We start from the raw sequence: 19,341 nt of genomic DNA, 5'->3' as shown, positions 1-19,341 counted from the left end.
CATGTGTTCTCATTGTTCAACACGCGCCTATGAGTGAGAACATTCAGTGTTTGATTTTCTGTTCTTGTGTCAGTTTTCTGACAATGATGGTTTCCAGGCTCATTGATGGCCCTAAAAAGGACACAAACTCATCATGTTTTATGGCTGCATAGTATTCCATGGTGTGTATTTGCCACATTTTCGTTGTCCAGTCTATCGTTGATGAGCATTTGAGTTGGTTCCAGGTCCTTACTATTGTAAACAGTACTGTAATGAACATACATGTGCATGTGTCTTTAAAATAGAATGATTTTTAATCCTTTGGACATATACCCAGTAATGGGAATGTTGTGTCAAATGAAATTTTTATTTCTAGGTCCTTGAGAAATTGCCACACTGTCTTCCACAATGTTTGAACTAATTTACACTCCCACCAACAGTGGAAAAGTGTTCCTATTTCTCCACATCCTCTCCAGCATCTGTTGTCTCCAGATTTTTTAATGATCGCCATTCTAACTGGTGTGAGGTGGTATCTCAATGTGGTTTTGATATGCATTTCTCTAATGACCAGTGATGATGAACATTTTTTCATATGTTTGTTGGCCTCATATATGTCTTTCTTTAAAAAGTGTCTGTTCATATCCATCACCCACTTTTGAATGGGTTTGTTTGTTTGTTTCTTGTAAATCTGATTTAGTTCTTTGTAGATTCTGGCCCTTTGTCAGATGGGTAGATTGCAAAAAAATTTTTCCCATTCTGTTGGTTGCTGTTTCACACTAATGATTGTTTCTTTTGCTGTACAGAAGCTGTGGAGTTTAATTAGATCCCATTTGTCTATTTTGGCTTTTGTTGCCAATGCTTTTGGTGTTTCAGTCATGAAGTTGCCTATTCCTATGTCTTGAATGGTTTTGCCTGGGTTTTCTTCTAGGGTTTTTATGGTGTTAGGTCTTATGTTTAAATCTTTAATCCACCTGGAGTTAATTTTAGTGTAACGTGTCAGAAAGGGGTCCAGTCTCTGCTTTCTGCACATGGCTAACCAGTTTTCCCAACACCATTTATTAAACAGGTAATCCTTTCCCCATTGCTTGTTTTTGTCAGGTTTGTCAAAGATCAGATGGTTGTAGATGTTTGGCATTGCCTCCGAGGCCTCTGCTCTGTTCCATTGGTCTATGTCTCTGTTTTGGTAACAGTACAAAGCTGTTTTGATTACTGTAGCCTTGTAGTATAGTTTGAAGTCAGGTAGCATGATGCCTCCAGCTTTCTTCCTTTTGCTTAGGATTGTATTGGCTATGTGGGCTCTGCTCCATGTGAAGTTTAAGGTGTTTTTTTCCAGTTCTGTGAAGAGGGTCCTAGGTAGCTTGATGGGTTAGCACTGAATCTATAAATTACTTTGGGCAGTATGGCCATCTTCACGATATTGATTCTTCCTAACCATGAGCATGAAATGTTTTTCCATCTGTTTGTGTCGTCTTTTATTTCCTTCAGCAGTGGTTTGTAGTTCTCCTTGAAGAGGTGCTTTACATCCTTTGTTAGTTGTATTCCTAGGTATTTTATTCTCTTTGTAGCAATTGTGAATGGTAGTTTGCTCTTGATTTGGCTCTCTGTTAGTCTGTTATTGGTGTATAGGAATGCTTGTGATTTCTGCACATTGATTTTGTATCCTGAGACTTTGCTAAAGTTGCTTATCAGTTTCAGGAGATTTGGGTCCGAGACAATGGGGTCTTTTAAATATACAATCATGTTGTCTGCAAATAGAGACAATTTGACTTCCTCATTTCCTAATTGAATACCCTTTATTTCTTTTTCTTGCCAGATTGCTCTGGCTAGAATTTCCAATACTATCTTGAATAGGAGTGGTGAGAGAGGGCATCCTTGTCTAGTGCCAGATTTCAAAGGGAATGCTTCCAGTTTTTGCCCATTCAGTATGATATTGGCTGTAGGTTTGTCATAAATAACTTTTATTATTTTGAGATATGTTCCATTGATACCTAGTTTATTGAGAGTTTTTAGCAAAAAGGGCTGATGAATTTTGTCAAAGGCCTTCTCTGCATCTATTGAGATAATCACGTCGTTTTTATGTTTGGTTCTGTTTATGTGGTGGATTATGTTTATAGACTTGGGTATGTTGAACCAGCCTTGCATCCCCAGGAGTAAGCCTACTTGATCGTGATGTATAAGCTTTTTGATGTGCTGTTGCAATCGGTTTGCCAGTATTTTATTGAAGATTTTTGCATCTATGTTCATCATGGACATTGGCCTGAAATTTTCTTTTTTTGTTGAGTCTCTGCTAGATTTTGATATCAAGATGATGTTGGTCTCATAAAATGATTTGGGAAGGATTCCCTCCTTTTGGATTGTTTGGAATAGTTTCAGAAGGAGTGGAACCAACTCCTGATTGTACACCTGGTAGAATTCAGCTGTGAACCTATCTGGACCTGGGCTTTTTTTGGTTGGTAGGCTATTAATTGCTGCCTCAACTCCAGCCTTCTTCTACTTCTCATGTGGCCATGAGTAAGTCACTGAGCATACCTGAACTTCTTCATCTTTAAAATATTCTTTCAGAAGGTTGTTCAAAGGACTAATGAAGTAAATGGTAAATTGCAAAGTAAATGAAGTACTTGACTTCATGAAGTAATAAAGCAAATGGTAAATAGATTACAAAATATTTTAATTGTTCTTCCTAAGTTCCAAGGTAACTATAAAATTTTGAAATATTTTCTAAATTCTCTAAAAAGTCTGTAATTTTGCAGAAATTTAGTTAATTCATCAAGATAATAACCCACTTTTATATCTGTTAGTGTCCTTGGAAGATTATTATTAGTAATCCCTTAAATCTTATTTAAAAATGAAGTATATTTAATTAAGTTCTTCATCTATGAAACTTGGCAATTTATATACTTGGATATTTTGTGTTTCCCTAATAATCAGAAAATTTGTAAGCCAAATTTTTTTTCCTCAACAGTACTATCTGTTCATTTTCTTTATTAAAGACCAGTTGTAATATTTTTCATAACACGTGGAACATTTAAAATGTTATTAGATGATCACATTTTTATTTGTGATAATCATGATTAACAATAGCTTCGTTTACTGAGCTCTCCATTTTGACAGACACAATGCAAAGCATTGTACATGTTTACCACATTTAATCCTCACAGCAATACTGATGTGCAAGTATATAAGTAAGGCACAAAATATGTAAGTAACTTTATCTAAAATCATCCTTTAAGAAATAGAAACAGAGGTTGAGCCCAGGCATTCTGATTCCAGAGCTAAGGCACATTACATTTAAGCCATGCTACATTGCCAGCATTGTGTAATCTCTTGCGTATCTCTTGCATATCCCAAAATGCAACCTCTGAACACCATGATTCCTGGGAGGCTAACCAGAGGGTCTTAGATACCAATAACAATGATTTCAGTGAAACTCCCAAAACCTTTGAAAGTACTTTCTAATCTGTTTTTCAGTTTTTCTGACATACTCTCAACTATACTTGCATGGAAATCAAGTAGACCACTTTTGTTTTCACATATTTGATAGTCAGAGATAAAAAGGAAAAATAATAGCCTATTTAAGAGAGTAGTTTTCATGTATTCCCCAATGAATATAACTTGTCATTCCCCAACAGAGTGTAATCACAATGAATAAAAGTAGTTTTTTAAATTACACTATAATTTTATGTAGACATTCACATGTGCAGGTTCTGTTTGCTATATTTTACTCTCTTGAACTTGTAAATACTAGTGAGTAATTATAAGCTAATTTAAATTGTTATTAGATCATCATGGAGATTTCTGCATTTGCTGAAACATATAATCAAAATTGTTCGTTGAATTAATTCAAGAGTCAGAAACTAGAAAATTTGATGTAATTTAGTTTGCATAGCTAATCTTCATGGTGAAACTGCAGGGACAGACCTAGAAGCTTAATCTTTACCACGCTCCACACACACACACACACACATATCATGTTGAAGCAGTTTATGTCTTCAAGCAGTTCTTCAAGTTTCCACTTGGTTTCCTGTCATTGTATTATCATTATCTTGAGAGAAATAATTTTTTCTCACTTGAAATGAATTTCAAGTGAAACGAAGATTCACATTATCACTGCTCATTCAAAAATATTTTCTTTACAAACAGGCATAGGCATGTGAGTGCATGCACACACACACAAACACATAAAGCAGCCTCTACATATGAATGGATTGATTTCAGAAAGTATATTTGGAAGACTTTTTTAAACTCCCAATGATAAGTTCCCATGGGAGTAGTATTATGTTACTATTCCACCACAAAAGTCTATTTATCTCATATTTTAGACCGCTTAAAATACTTATTTTATGGGATCATCCTTTCTCAATTTCCCCTCCAAGCACAAGGAACATAATCTTGTACACTACTAATCCTAGGACACTCTCTGCCAGTATACCCATGATAATCCCACTGTTTTCAATGGCATGTATGCTATCACCCAGGACAGTTATCAAAACCAGTGATATTCCTGGTTGAGGATAATCATATAGACGTTAAGAAATCATGTTTATATTTTCAAAATGTTAAATAAATACAATTCAGTTCCAAATTTTCAAATCCTGAGCATTCAAGCTTTTTCGTGTTATAGAAGTTAGTAGAGGGCGTATTGATGTGCAAAACTGAAAACAGAAAATGCTGACCACAAAGTATATGTTGTTAATGTTGTGTTTTATTAATTTCTTATTTTCTGGTTGTCAGCATTGTCATGTAGCTAGTAACTGAAAAGTACAATGTATATTAACCACTTTTTTCAAGAAATCACAATTATTAGAATTTTTTGAAGTTCTGATTAAGTCATTAGTATGGAATGAAATCAGCAATTCTACACTTGAAAACTGATACTTTTAAAAAATTTTCTTATTTCAATAGCTTTAGGGGTTCAAGTGGGTTTTGCTTACACAGATGAATTGTATATTGGTAAAGTATAGGATTTTAGTGCACATGTCACCTGGGTAGTGAACATTGTACTCAATAGGTAGTTTTTCATTGCTCACCCTCTTCTCACCCTTTCCCTTCTGAGTCCCCAGTGCCTGTTATACCACTCTGTGTGCCTTTGCATACTCATAGCTTAGTTCTTACACTTATAAGTAAGAACTTATGTTATTTGGTTTTTGTTTCTGAGCTTCTTCACTTAGAATAATGGTCTCCAGTTCCATCCAAGTTACTGAACATTTTTTCATTCTTTTTTGTGGCTGAGTAGTATTCCATGGTGTGTGTGTAGGTATATATATGTGTGTGTATATGTATATATTCCACATATTTATCCCACATATATACCCCACATTTATATATAATATATAATGTGTATCATATATATCCTATATGACATGTATCAAAATATCATATATATTTCACATTTTCTTTATCCACTCACAGGTTGATGGACAGTTAGGTTTATTTCATATCTTTCCAATTGTGAATTGTGGTGTATAAACATATGAGTGCAAGTGTTTTTATGAAATAGTGTCTTCTTTTCCTTTGGGTAATCAGTAGTGGGATTACTGGATCGAATGGTAGATTTACTTTTAGTTCTTTGAGAAATCTCCACACTGTTTTTCATAGAGACTGTACTAATTTACATTCCTAGCAGCAGTGTATAAGTGTTCCTTTTTCACATCCATGCCAAAAGCTATTGTTTTTGACTTTTTAATAATGGCTGTTCTGGCTAAAGTATCTCATTGTGAAAGATATGATTTTTCTTTTTAAAGGGTGACCTTTTTTTAATGACTTTATTTATTTTGCAAGAAATTATTTTTTAGTCAATAGGTTTCTATTTTAGTCAGCTTGGGCTGCTGTAACAAAATACCATAGACTGGGTGACTGAAACCACAGACTATTGCTTAGTTCTGGAGGCTAGGAAGTCCAAAGTCAAGGTGCTGGTAAATTTGGTTCCTTGTGGAGGTCCTCACTGTGGCTTGAAGATAGCTTCCTCCCTGTGTCTCCACATGGCAGAGAGAGAGGTCTACTCTTTTTCCCTTTTCATCTCTCTCTCTTTTTATAAAGACACTAATCCCATCACAGAGGTTCCACTCCTAACCTCCTCTGAACCTAGTTACCTCCCAAAGGCCCTACCTACAAATCACATTGGGGACTGGGGCTTCAATATTTGAATTTTGTGGGGACCATATTCAGTCCACAGCAGTCTCTAATTAGAGAATATGCGTAAATTTCATACACCTGGTGTTTTTCAGTTTTGTTTAATTGGAATGCCAGAAAAGTCAAGCACTCTCCAATTTATTGTGGTCCCTGATGATCCCTGGCAGCTTGCTCCTTGCCAGAGCATCTTCATGGTATTTTCTAGCAAAGATCTTTGGGTATTTGAATTTTAGACCATTTAACTTGTAAATATTTATCAAAATGTTGGTATTAAAATACTCTTTCAATTCTCTCTTACAGGATGGAGAACCTAATAAGGGGAAGGAATCCCCCGCAATACCAGAGAAGTCCCTGTAAAGAGGTTCGTGCAGCACTTCGGAAGAGGCCTGAAGAGGAGTGTAAGTATGTTTAATAGGATTACCTGTGTTCTAGATAGATTTTGGTGAGTAGCATAGTAAAATGAAATGGGTGACCTTTAAATGGTTAGTCAAGTAATAGAATATTTGTTTAATTGAATTGATCTTTTAAAATAATCTACTTTATGTTACCTGAATGTAAGTGCTTACTTAGAACATTGCTTTCTTAAGAGTATTTTTCTGGTGCTTCAAGATGTTCTACTGATAATCAAGTTCCATGTTCAAATGCAATGGGAAAAGACTGTACAATCTGACAAATCTTTCTTAGATTTTATACCATGCATGGTAATGGTTCTGAGAAGTCCTGAAGTAAAGAAACTTTTGAAATGTATCTAAAAATCAACACTTTCCAGTTTCCTTTTAGCCACAGGGCTCTTTTGACATTTTTTTTTAACTGAGAACTTTTAAAAATCACCACACTAGACAAAATAATAGATATCTTCCAGTAAATGTAAATCTGTTTGCCAAATGGAAACATTTGATGTAATTGAATTTAGGAAATTGTTCTGAAAGATAGATACCATGAATCCCAGTATAAAGTCATTTTAGTTCATCCTCAAATTATTAGGTATTAGAATATGCCGTTGGCTGTAGGGGTTTTATGTGCTTATTATCTATAGCATATAGAAGATTATTGGAGACTCTTGACATATTCACATTTTAAGTTTATAAAATGAATGATAATACTAAGTTTTTTCATGGTATTTGATTATTTTCAGGAAACTAAATCACATTTCATTATGATAAAAATTTTTCAGAATTTTGTCCTTTTACAGGAACTTACATTTTACAAGGATAAAGCTAATGTAGTGGGTTTACTGAAGTATAGAGTTAAGTAGATTTTTAAGATTATATTGGCATTTTTAAATTAGTTTGAAGTATACTGCTGTGGGTAAAGGCCAACTATATTAAAGCAAGGTACACTCATGGCAAACGGAGTGTTTTTGTTTTGTTTCTTATTAAGTTAATAGATAACCTTACTGAACTGACATATATGTCATTCAATCATGTTTTTGTCTTCTTTAAACAGATAGATTTATCTAACTAAACACAAACAATATTTAACTAAAACTAAAACTTGAAAATAAAGATAGAGTTTGTGGGCATTTAAAAAATGCAGACTCTTGCTTAAAGTATTGCTTATTTCCATTGGGTTTATAGAAAAACTTTAGGGTTTCCTCTCTATGCTTCAAGGAGATCATCAGTTTAGTCTCTGCTTTGTAGATATTTAAATAAAATTTGGAAGAGATATTTGCAGATATATCTGCAAATGATTATCACAGAATTGCCATTTAACATATACAAAGTGATTTTTCAGTGTTCTTATACTGAGTTGGTCTAAGCCAGGGGTTGGCCAATTATGGTTTGTTGATGAAACTCAGACTGGCACCTGTTTTTTAAGTACAATTTTATTGAAATACAGCCATCATTCTACTTATTGTATATTGTGTACAACTGATTTTGCACTGCAAAGGAAGAGTTGAGCAGTTGTGACAGAGACCAAATGGCCCACAAAACCAGAAATATTTACCTGGATCTTTACAGAAAATCTGTATGAACTCTGGTCTGAGCCAGTCATTCTCAAATTGTGATCTACAGGCCTAGGAGCAGTAACAGCAGCAGCAGCATCTGGGAACTTGCTTAAAACGCAACTTCTAGAGCTGCAAGCCACACCCACTGAATCAGAAACTGAGCGGGGTCTGGTGACCTTTTTTTTAAGAAGCTCTGCAGGAGATTCTGATGCAAGCTCAAGATTGAAAATGACTAACCTAGGTAAAATGATTGACATCAAATGATATTAAATCATTATCTACACAAAAGAGGAATAATCTTTGGTGTATTTCATAATCAAGTTTTATTGTTCTCTAATGTAAAATATATATGTTAAGCTACCTAATGTGTGCTTAACAAGGTACATGATATAACTCTTGCTTATGTTATAAGTTCGCATCAATTGGATTATGACAGTCAGGGCAGTCTTTGAAGTGTCACCACAGAAATTCAGCTGGAGTATGTTACTGAACATGAAAAGATGTATTGAAAAATGCAAAATCTATAAAATTTTATTCTCTTCCATAGAGGTCTTTATTTTCTCTTGTTAGTACAATGAGCAGTTCTTCTTTCACTGTTACAGACTAGTGTGAATTCCATGTGAAAGAAAAGCCACAGTTTTTTTGTAATAGAAGCAACATATCTTGATAGTTAAAACTATTAACTTTAGAGACACAAAAAAGGGTTTATTCTCTAATATGACACCTAATGTGACCAGTTGCAGGACCATGAATACTTATTTTGAATATAAAATTCAGTTTATTTACTGAAGAAAATGAGGATATGCTAGAGCCTACTTTATAGAATTATTTTGAGTATTAAAGGAGATATTTATATTAAGTAGTTGGTACAGAACCTGTGATGTAGCAAGTTTTCTTTTTTCTCTTTCTGTCTCTTTCTTTAACTTTTAATATTGTCCTTCTTATTTCAAACTAAACATTTGTTTGAGGATAATAAGGCATTTTTTGAGATCAGAAATGCAAATGCACAGATATTACCACCACTATTTTTGGAAATAATAATGCATGACAAAGAAGTTTTAGCAAATACCATAAAGCTGAAATTCTTGCAGCAATCTTAAATGGTAATTCCTGTTTGATACTAGTTTGTTTTCTTTTTTTTTTAACACAATGGAATAGTTCTTTTTCTGTGATTCTACAGATTCAGTATAGATCTACACCAAGACTTGTTGGTCAACTCCCACACAAATGTGCCACCTTCGAAAACTTTCATAGAAAGTCACATCATAGCAGCTTTTCTGTACTAAGAATTGAAAGGCATAAGGAAACTTGGTTCAGACCATAAGATCCTTCATAGTAAAGAAATTTCTCTTTCATTTGGAGATGTTGTATACAGGAAAGTTTTGCTAAATAGCATACTTTGTATTGTTTTCTTTTATAATGCTCTATACCACTTTACAATATTTGCAATGTTAAAATCAAAATAAGGTCACCAGAGGTAGATAGTTATTTAATGTGAATTATATCTACCTATGCTGCACCTGGCACGGTCAAGTAAATGTTCAGTAAAAATAGATTATTCCAAACGAAAGACTTTTAAACATGTTTAGATTATTCCACATTAAAATACAAAATAAAAGCCTTGTCCTCAAAGCCATAGCCCCATTCAGTTACCACCCTGCACTCTGCTCTATTTCCAGGAAAGTCTCTTGATTTATCTAAGAGTTATCTATACTTGCTCCATTTATTTGTCTCCCACTCACTCCTCCAAGGTAGTCCAGTCTGGTTCCTACCCATTCATTCTACAGAAACAGCTTTTGTTCAGAGCACCAATAATTTTTTTATGTTGTTTTAATAGTTTTCTACTGCTGTGTAACAAATTAGCACAAACGTGTGTCTTAGAATAACCTGCATTTATCATCTCACATTTTCTGGAGATCAGAAGTCCAGGCACTAAGTCCAGGCTGAGTTCTCTGCTTCAGATCTCACCAGGTTAGAGTCTCATCAAAACTGAGTTGGGGAAATCATTCACTTTTGAACTCCTTTAGGCTGCTGGAAGAATTTTTTTCCTTGTGGTGGTCTGACAAACAGTCCCAGATTTTTGTTGGCTGCCAGCTGAAGTCACTTTTAGGTTCTAGAGGCCTCCAGAAGTTCCTTGCTGCACAGACATTCCAAATTAGCCAATTTACTCCCTCTTCTCAAGGAGAATTACGTTTCTCTCTTTTAAGTGCTTCCACCTGATTAAGTCAGGCACACCCAAGATAATTTCAATTTTGACTAACTCAAAATGTGGAATCATAATTACACCATTGCCTTTGCCATATTTTATTGTCCAGAAGAAAGTCATAGATCCAGCTTATATCCAAGGACAGGGGATTATATAGGGTTCAAGCATCAAGGAGTATGTTGATGATCATGGGACCATCTTAGAAGTCAATATATCATTTGGTAATCCATCAAGCATTTTTTTCAATGCTTATCTTACTTGACTTTTTAGCAGGGATCAATACTGTTGATTATTTTGTCCTTTTGAAAACTACAATGATCTGAATATTACTATCCCTCCAAACTGTATTATGTTAAAATCCAATTAATATTATATTAGGAGATAGGCTTTTTGGAGGTAATCTATGACAAGGCACCATCTGTGAACCAGAAAGCAGGACTTACCAGCTACCAAATCTGCTAACATCTTGATCTTGGATTTCCCAGCTTCCAGAAGTGAGAAATAAATTTTTGTCATTTATAAGCTACCTAGTTCATGGAATTTTGTTATGGCAGCATGAATAGGCTAAGACAGAGATAATCTAATGCCTTGGCTACCATAATGGAATACTATCCTGATTTTTCTATAATCTTTCTGGTTACTCTCTTGCATGCTCAACTTTCTCCTTCCAGCCATTATATATTAGAATTTTGGAAGATAGTTTGAAGTCTTTTTTTTTTCCAAATATACTTCCTCCCCAAATAATGTCATTACGTATAGTGTTAGTTACTCCTATAATCAGATGACTCACAAATCGATATCTCCAGACCAAACCTCTCTCTATTCATCACAATGTGCACTTGACACATTCTTGAATGTTTCAACAATGCATCAAACACAACAAATCCAAGACCAAATCTACAATCTTTTACTTAAAGCCCGAGCTTCTTTCAGTGTTTTCTGTCAGAATGTGTGATGCCATTAAGGTTCAAAATTCGTAAGCCTGGGAGTCATCTTTCATACACTTTATCCCCTTTACTCTCCTAGCTTCACTCTAATTTCAAGGCCCCTCAACTTGACCTCCTACACATGTTTTGAATCTGTTCACAAATCACCTTTGTAAATATTCTGCGTAAGATTCAACCAAATGCTCCCATAAGTGGCTCTCCTACATACAGTTAGGAAACCCCCTTTATCTTAAAATAACCCTATGGTTTTCCATTGCTCATTCAAGAAAGACAAAAGCCATACTGTGTATTATAAGATTTTGCAGAGTCTAGTCTCCACCTGCCCCATCAGCTTTGTCTCATACTCTATTCCTGTACCCTCTGTGATTCAACCAGACTGACTTTCTTATAATGATTGATCATATTCAGTGATAAGAGAAAAAATACGTATTTTAAAATAATGTAGAACTAGAGGAAAGAAGTTGCCCTGGAAAGGAAGAGTTTGCCCTTACAAAATAATAAATGAAGAAACTAGAAGAAAAATTTTAAAAGATTAAATTTTCAATAGTTACAAGAAATACTCTAAGAAATACCTGCAAAATAAACAATGTGGAAAAACTTATTTTAAAGAAAAAAAAAGAAAAATGAATATTGTTGAGGAGGTAATTATAAAAAAACTAAACTTGAAGACCAGAATTAAAATCTTTACTGTAGTCAATAGAAGAATTTACATGTAGAAATATCAGAAATTTGAACAATTGGAACTGGAAGCATGCCACAAATACAAAGGAAAGATGATGAAATAATAAATAATGATGGAAAACAATTACATGTGGGGGAATGGAGAATGAAAATCCAACCTAAGAATTATAAATTTTCTTAAGAAGGGAATCAGAACAATTCAAAGAAAAATGATAAAACATTTACCATAGTGTACTTTTGAAGTTATTAAAATATCTGATTGCAGATTAAAATGTCTGATGATGTACTGTATAAAAATCAGTTATATAATAGCCATACAGACAGATACATACAGTCAGATCTTTAGAATTACACTATCAGCTTTCTGAGCAGCAAGCGTGCCATCTTATTCACTATATTAATAACGCAGGCATATTTCCTGGCAGTTAGTAGGTGTTCAACATGTATGTTAGAATTAATGAGAAATGAAGGAATTAATTACTTAACTTCAAAAATGAAAATGCACCACAAGAATCTGCTGGAAATAAAGAGATAGATGGGGAGATAAAAATAAAAGGAATATAAGGAAGGAAAGAAAGTCATAAAGAGAGAAAAGAGAAAGGGAAAAAAAGAGTTGGAAGGAGGGAGAAAGGAAGGGAGGGACGGCCAAATCTTTGATTCTGGAACAGATGGCATAGACTCACCTTTCCTGATCCTCAGTTCTAAATAAAACTAAACACTCTGGAAAAATTATTCAACAGACCATTTTAAAAGGACTCTGAAAGCTTCAAAGAAGAAGGCAAACTGGCTGGGACATCAGGACTTAAGGAAAGACATCATGGTATGCTTCTTGCCTTTTCTTTTTATGTCCTATATATCCCTGGACTGGGCACCAGAGAGGCTTGCAAACTGGTACTGTCAACAGGCATGAAGAAAAGAAGGAAAAAAAAGTGAAGCCTACCGTCTCAGTCCAGAGGACCAGGAGAGTAAAAAACACAGAGATTGGGACAAGAGCCACCAATATCTTATTCTATAATCCTGATCAACAGGCAGTTCAATTCACCTGCAGAAACAGAACAATAAGGCCCCAGGCCATCCCTGCTCTGCTCTCCCTGGTGAGCACATCTATCTGGTGGTAAATGGTGGGAGCAGTAAAGCCCTGTGTCTTCCTATCTTTCAACCAGTGTCATAAACAGACCCAGGCCCAGTGGCTTCTGTGCCTTCCCAGAAGTTTACCTAGGGATATTAGGGAACCCAGAGAGGCACTTTCAACTCTAACAGATGACAACAGCAGAGTTTGAGCAGAAGCCCCGACAGTGCCAGAAAAGCAAAGCAGACCAGAACAGCATTAGCATCATAAACAATCAGAACACTAACTGCCACTGGAACTAAAACCTACAAAATTAGTCCAAAACCTATTAGCTAAACCTAAACAGGATACACACCTGCTAAAATAAAAGATTTCAATAGGATTAAAAGTCTCCTAATGTCATAATCAAATATTCAAAATGCAACTGAATGTAACTCATCATATCATGAACCAGAAAAAACACAATCTGAGAAAAGACAATCCACTGACCCTGATACTAAGATAAATTAGAAATTGGAATTCCTGAGAAGGAAATTGAAACATTCATCATAAGAATGTTTCAGGAGACAGTTACATAATCTCTTGAAACAAGTGAAGAAAAACAGAAAATCTCAAGGAAAAAAAAAAGAGAAGTTGTAAAAAAGAACCAAATGGAAATTATATAACTGAAACCCATAATTACCAAAATAAAAATATCACTTAATGGACTCAATAGTAGAGTGAAAATTATAGAAAAGATATTAAATGAACACGTAGATAAGTGGAATTTACTCAATCAGAACAACAGAGTATACACTAAACAGAAAAATGGACAGAACCTCAGGAATTTCTGGAAAAATAACAAAATACATAATATTTATATCATCAGAGTCTCAGCAAAGGAGAAGGAGTATGGGACAGAAAAAGTATTTGAAGAAGTAATAGTTGCAAGCTTCCAAAAGTTGACAAAAGATATAAATCTAGATATTCAAGAAGCTGGGTCCACTCCAAAGAAGATAAACCAAAAAAATCTACAATAGGACATTTCAAACTTATGAGGACCAAAGATAAAGAAAAATCTTAAAAACAACCAGAGAGAACAGATTACATATAAAGAAACAGAAATAACACATTACATATAAAGGAACATCAATTAAAATGGCAGTATTATTTTCATCTGAAACCACAGAGGCCAGAAGGAAATGACACACAAGATTTTCAAATATTATAAGACTTGTCAATCCTGAATCCTATATCCGACTAAAACATCCTTCAGCAATGAAAGAAAAATAAAATAACTCTCAGAAGAAGGAAAACTGACAGAATTTGTGGCTAGGAAACCTTCCCCAAAAGGACGGCTAAACAACACTCTCCAAACACAAGAAAAAGTTTAACAGAATAAGACTTGTACCTTCTGGAAGGAAAGAGCAGTAGAATGAATAAAAGTAGAAATATGAACAATGGAATTTTCTTTACCTTATGTTTTATGGTTGAAGCAAAAACTATAGTACCATCTGATGTGCTACACATGTATATAGATGAAATAATTAAGTCCATTAATATTTAAAAAGTGTAAAGGGTAAAGGGACCTAAATTGATGTAAGGTTTCTCTACTTTACTTGAAATGGCATAACACTGATACCAGTAGACTGTGTGATAAGTTACATATGTATATTGTAATACCTAAAGCAACCACTAAGAAGGCTGTACAAAATAATATACTCAAAAACATCATCAAAAGTAAACTAAACATACCCACATAACCTAGAGGATGTCAAGGAAAAAGAAACAGAGAAACAAGAAACCAGGAGAACAGAACAGAAACCAAATAATAAAATTAGATGTATTAGACTTAAGTCCTAACACATCAATAATTACATTAACTGTAAATGGTGTAAACATGAAGGTTAAAAGACAAAGCTTATCAGATTGGAGAAAAAAGCAAGACCAACTATATGTTGTCTATAAAAATGTCCTTTAGATGCAAAAATACAAAAAGTTTAAACATAAAAGGATGGTAAAAAAAAATACCATGCTAAATTATTTAAATGAAAGCTACAGTGACTATATTAATATCAGGACAAAAGTAACTTCAGAGTTAAACATATGACAAGGGTTAAAGAAGGTCATTTCATAATGATACAGGGAACAGTTCATCAAGAGGACTTAACAATCCTGAAATTGTATGTATTCAGTTTAATTTTACAAACTTGTATTTTCTTAAACTTTGTAGTAGAAGCCATTGAATATGAGTTAGCTTTTTTCTAATAACTCAAGGATGGTTTTATAATCTGCCATTATTATAAAATGTGATAATGGAATTCTGTCTGTGTGCTTCCCTCCATATCAAGTTGTCAGCTGTCACTTTTGCTGTGACAATTCTTGCTTTTTAACGACCTCTTCTTTTGATATTCTGTTTTCCATTTTAGTTTTCTCCTTCAAGAACTGAGAAGTCTGACAAACCATTCTTGTTAAGAATTGTATATTAAATATGTGTCAATCAGGGATTGAAAATTAATCAAGCTTCAGGTGCTTTATGGTAAAGGAAGTAAGGAACATTAGTGCAATGTAAGAAGTAGGGTTCATTTGTTTAGTAGATTCTGGAGCCTCCCCTTTTCCAGTTAACTTCACCTCAAGTCTGTGCCAGGTCCCCAGATACTTATGTTCTTTAACAGTTCCTTTTTTGTAAGCCATGTCCCAGTGATCCAACTATGATGTTGATGACCTGGTGCTACTATGGTCAGGAGCTTATGCAACAGGGGGTGGGGGAAAATCTCATATCTACTAAAGAAATGTGATGGATTGCATAACTAGAAGTTCAGAAATAAGGTAAGCTTCAGAACTTCACCATTCTCTGGGTGTCAGCTTTATTCTTGGGCTGGCAGCAATGTTCTGCAGTTAAAAACCTCATGCATGTGAATGAAAATGCAGAGGAGAAAATGCTGTCTCTTTCTTGGACTCTTTTTATGTGTTTTTTTTTTAAAGACCCTCCTAGAAGCCCCAGAAAAATACTCTCTATTTTATCATTTTATTGGCCTAAATGGGGTACATCCCCATTCATGACCGTTACTGTATATAAGGAAAATGCTGTGTACTCATTGGCCTCAGCCTATTGTACTGAGTTAATCACTTTCAAGAGCTATTTTAGTATTAAAATTAATCTCAGATATTGTATTTGCTATTTGGCTTAGTCTAAGTAATAGGGCAGGTAAGATTACTCAACATTATATCCCGTATTTTGCATATACTATATGTTTGTCTAAACATACTCAACTATCCCAAAATATTTTATGGTCATGAATGGGAGCAAAGGACAGAGGAGGTAGTACTTGGGATATCAGGAATCAGGACACTAATGTCACCATGACTTTCAGGCACGTATATATCATTCGGTTCCCTCTTTTTCTATTTGAGCCCTGTAGTTGTGAGCAGTTTACATTGTCATCATCTTCAGTTTCTCCTTTAAATTTATTAATCCAGTTTCTTTCCATTTTAAAACCAGACTGATTTCCCTACATCTATCACACTCTATGGCCGGCCCTCCTTCCTTTTGACCTTAAACAACTGTTAGGTTTTTCCAGAAAGGGCTCCAGGAGCTCAGAAAGGTTCAGTAATTTATGCAATCTCACATAGCTAGTAAGTGCTGAAGCTGAGATAGAAACCTAAGTTTGACTCTGAAAGCTGTCTTAGTCCTACTGTTATATGCTATCTGCCTACACCATACTATGTCCTCATTTTCCCTCTCTGGAATTCATCTTTTGCTTAACCCTTAAATTTTTTTAAATATAAAATATCATAGCTACAAAGAAATGCATGTAACATGTATGTATAGCTTCACAAATTATAAATTAATACTCATACTGCAATATCAGAGACACCGAACTAAATATTCCTACCCAGCTCTGCTTATCTCTAGTTAGGTGCATTCATTCCAGTCTTCCCCACTCCTCATTTCTTAGGTTCATTATTAAGGTGACTATTACTAAATTCTACAACAAAGTTGAAAGAATGTAGTATATGATTTTACTACAAGGGTGCTCAAGAGAAACAAGTGGTCAGCGATTTCTCATTGTCTCTAACAGTAAGCTAGAAAATCCTGTTATTCATATTATCCTTCTATTAATATCTTGGATTACAGTTAAACAGTGTCATAACAACAAATTAAAACATTTATTTAAATTTGATATCAGCTGATATCAGTAGGTTTACTGGTATGCAGGACCTGAAAGAATATCTTAAAGGGAAAACAACGTTTCATACTGTTCAGATGTTATCTATAGAGCAGCTAAGGGGAAATAGTCTTGTAGGGAAGCTGTACTCAGTTGAATTTTATCTGCACACCCAAAATTAATACATTTGACTACTTATTTTAGCATATTATGAAAATAAGATTAAAGGATTAGATCAAATTAGATTCATACCCTGAATATTCTTAGACCTTTGGAAAATTGAAATCAAGTTAATGCAAATTTGTTACCTCATTGAAGTATTTTAGATATATATAGATGGTTTTTTCATTCAAACTTCAGGCAAATAGCTTACCAAAAGTACATTGTAAGCTCTTCTATGGAAGGTCCATAGCTTTTCTCCAGCCTCCACAGTTATTTTTGCAGCCAAACTCTTCCTGAGATGCTACATAGAATATAATTTTTTAAAAGATCCACTGGAACTTATTTTCCTAGCACCTCTGGTTTAGCAAATCAGTCATTTGTATTAGGACTTGAGCTCCCACTAGGCTTTTTAAAAATGCAAATGTCTCTGAGGAGTAACTGTAGTCAAGTCATAAAACTCTTCAAAATGGAAGTGTTTTCAGACCAATGACCTCAATAACTAGAAGGAATCAGACAGCAAGAGATCTTTGGATGTCTGAGAAGAAGTAGGAAAAAGCCAGAAAAATATTTAAGTGAGGGATTTGAAAAGCAAATTTCAACTACCACATATTTTTGACAAAGCTTAGTTTTATCTGATGAAGGACTTTTTTTAATACAATTTCAGCACTTTTTACACCCTTCCTCTCATTTTAGTAGTAACTGCCTTGTTATCCATCCCTTCCTTATGAAAGCTTCCCTGATGCCTCTCCTCCTCTTCTTGGCAGAGGTCAGGACTGTTAAAGTACCAACAAGTTCGTATGCCCACTATGCAATAATACACCAGTTACACTGACACAGCTGTATTTGCCCTAGAGAAATAGTTAAATGATTGCAGAGCACCAGATACGGAGATGAAGGAGACCCTGAAATCCATCTCCCTATCCAGCAATTCTGGGCTGGTCTTTTTTGGGGAATCATGGAGGGTAAGGGGCTGGAAAATTGGGGTTGTTCGTTGGTTGAGCTAAGGAGGGTGAAATCATCAGTACATGGAAACCCATTCTTTGGTGAGTCAGCTTCTTGTGGGTCTTTCAGACCAGCTGGTGTCAGTGGGGCCCTTCAAATCCCCTGATATCAGCAGTTTTACTGGTATGCAGGACCTGAAAGAATATCTTAAAGGGAAAACAACATTTCATAATGATCTGGATGTTATCTATAGAGCTGCAAAGGGGAAATAATCTTGTAACAGGGTTTGGGTGATACTGAGGCAATAGGCCCCAAACCAAGAGGAAGCAGGTCAGAGGACAAGCTAGCCTAGTGTTTCACACTGAATGGGCTGAAAGTTTGGTTTATTTGTGTTTCTTGTTTCTTACCCTTCCTTCTTACCTGAATAATTTTATGAGGTTTATAGGGATGGTTTCAGGGCCTCCCTTCTATCTGTTCCTGAAACACTAGAAAAAGATTATTAATGTAGTACTCATCTAATTGTATTTTATCTCATTGTTTGCATGTCTATTTCTTCCCCAGTGAGTTGTAAATTGCTTAAGGGCAAGCAAACACATCCTATTTATCTGTTTATCACTAAGCATAGCATTTGGTATACAGTCATCACTCTAATAAAGTTTGAAAAAATAAAAAGGAATGAATTATAAAAGATACAACTTGGCCAGGCATGGTGGCTGATCCCTGTAACCCCAATGCTTTGGAAGGCTGAGCCAGGTAGATCGCTTAAGCTCAGGAGTTTGAGACCAGCAAGAGCAACACAACGAACCCCTGTCTCTCCAAAAAGAACAAAAATTAGCCAGGAGCAATGGCACATACCAGTAGCCCCAGCTACTCAGAAGGCTGAGGTTGGAGGATTGCTTGAGGCTGAGAGGTCAAGGCTTCAGTGAATTGTGATTGCACTGCTGCACTCCAGCTTTGGCAACAGAGGGAGACCCTGTCTCAAAAAAGAAAAAGAAAAAGAAACAACTCGATTCAAGGCACAGTAGTTGTAGTTGAAAGTACAGTTGGAGTTTAATGGCATCCAATAGATAACTTTCATATTACAAAATAGTTTTGAAACCAGTAAAATATTGACAAGATATCAGCATCAT

General features: G+C 34.9%; 1 protein-coding gene across 11 annotated transcripts in view; it reads left to right on the top strand.

The window, feature by feature from the left end:
- Positions 1-19,341, top strand: part of LRRC7 (leucine rich repeat containing 7) — a 579,044-nt gene that overhangs the window by 118,138 nt on the left and 441,565 nt on the right. For all 11 annotated transcript variants that reach the window (XM_037739858.1, XM_037739854.1, XM_037739849.1 and 8 more), the window contains one exon: positions 6,409-6,506. In XM_037739858.1, coding sequence (XP_037595786.1) covers positions 6,409-6,506 — 98 coding nt within the window. Of the gene's footprint in view, positions 1-6,408; positions 6,507-19,341 lie in introns of those variants that run through there.

The sequence above is a fragment of the Cebus imitator genome, unplaced genomic scaffold (assembly GCF_001604975.1).
Source record: "Cebus imitator isolate Cc_AM_T3 unplaced genomic scaffold, Cebus_imitator-1.0 Scaffold3, whole genome shotgun sequence".
Taxonomy (NCBI): domain Eukaryota; kingdom Metazoa; phylum Chordata; class Mammalia; order Primates; family Cebidae; genus Cebus; species Cebus imitator.
This window is presented reverse-complemented; position numbering and strand designations above follow the sequence as displayed.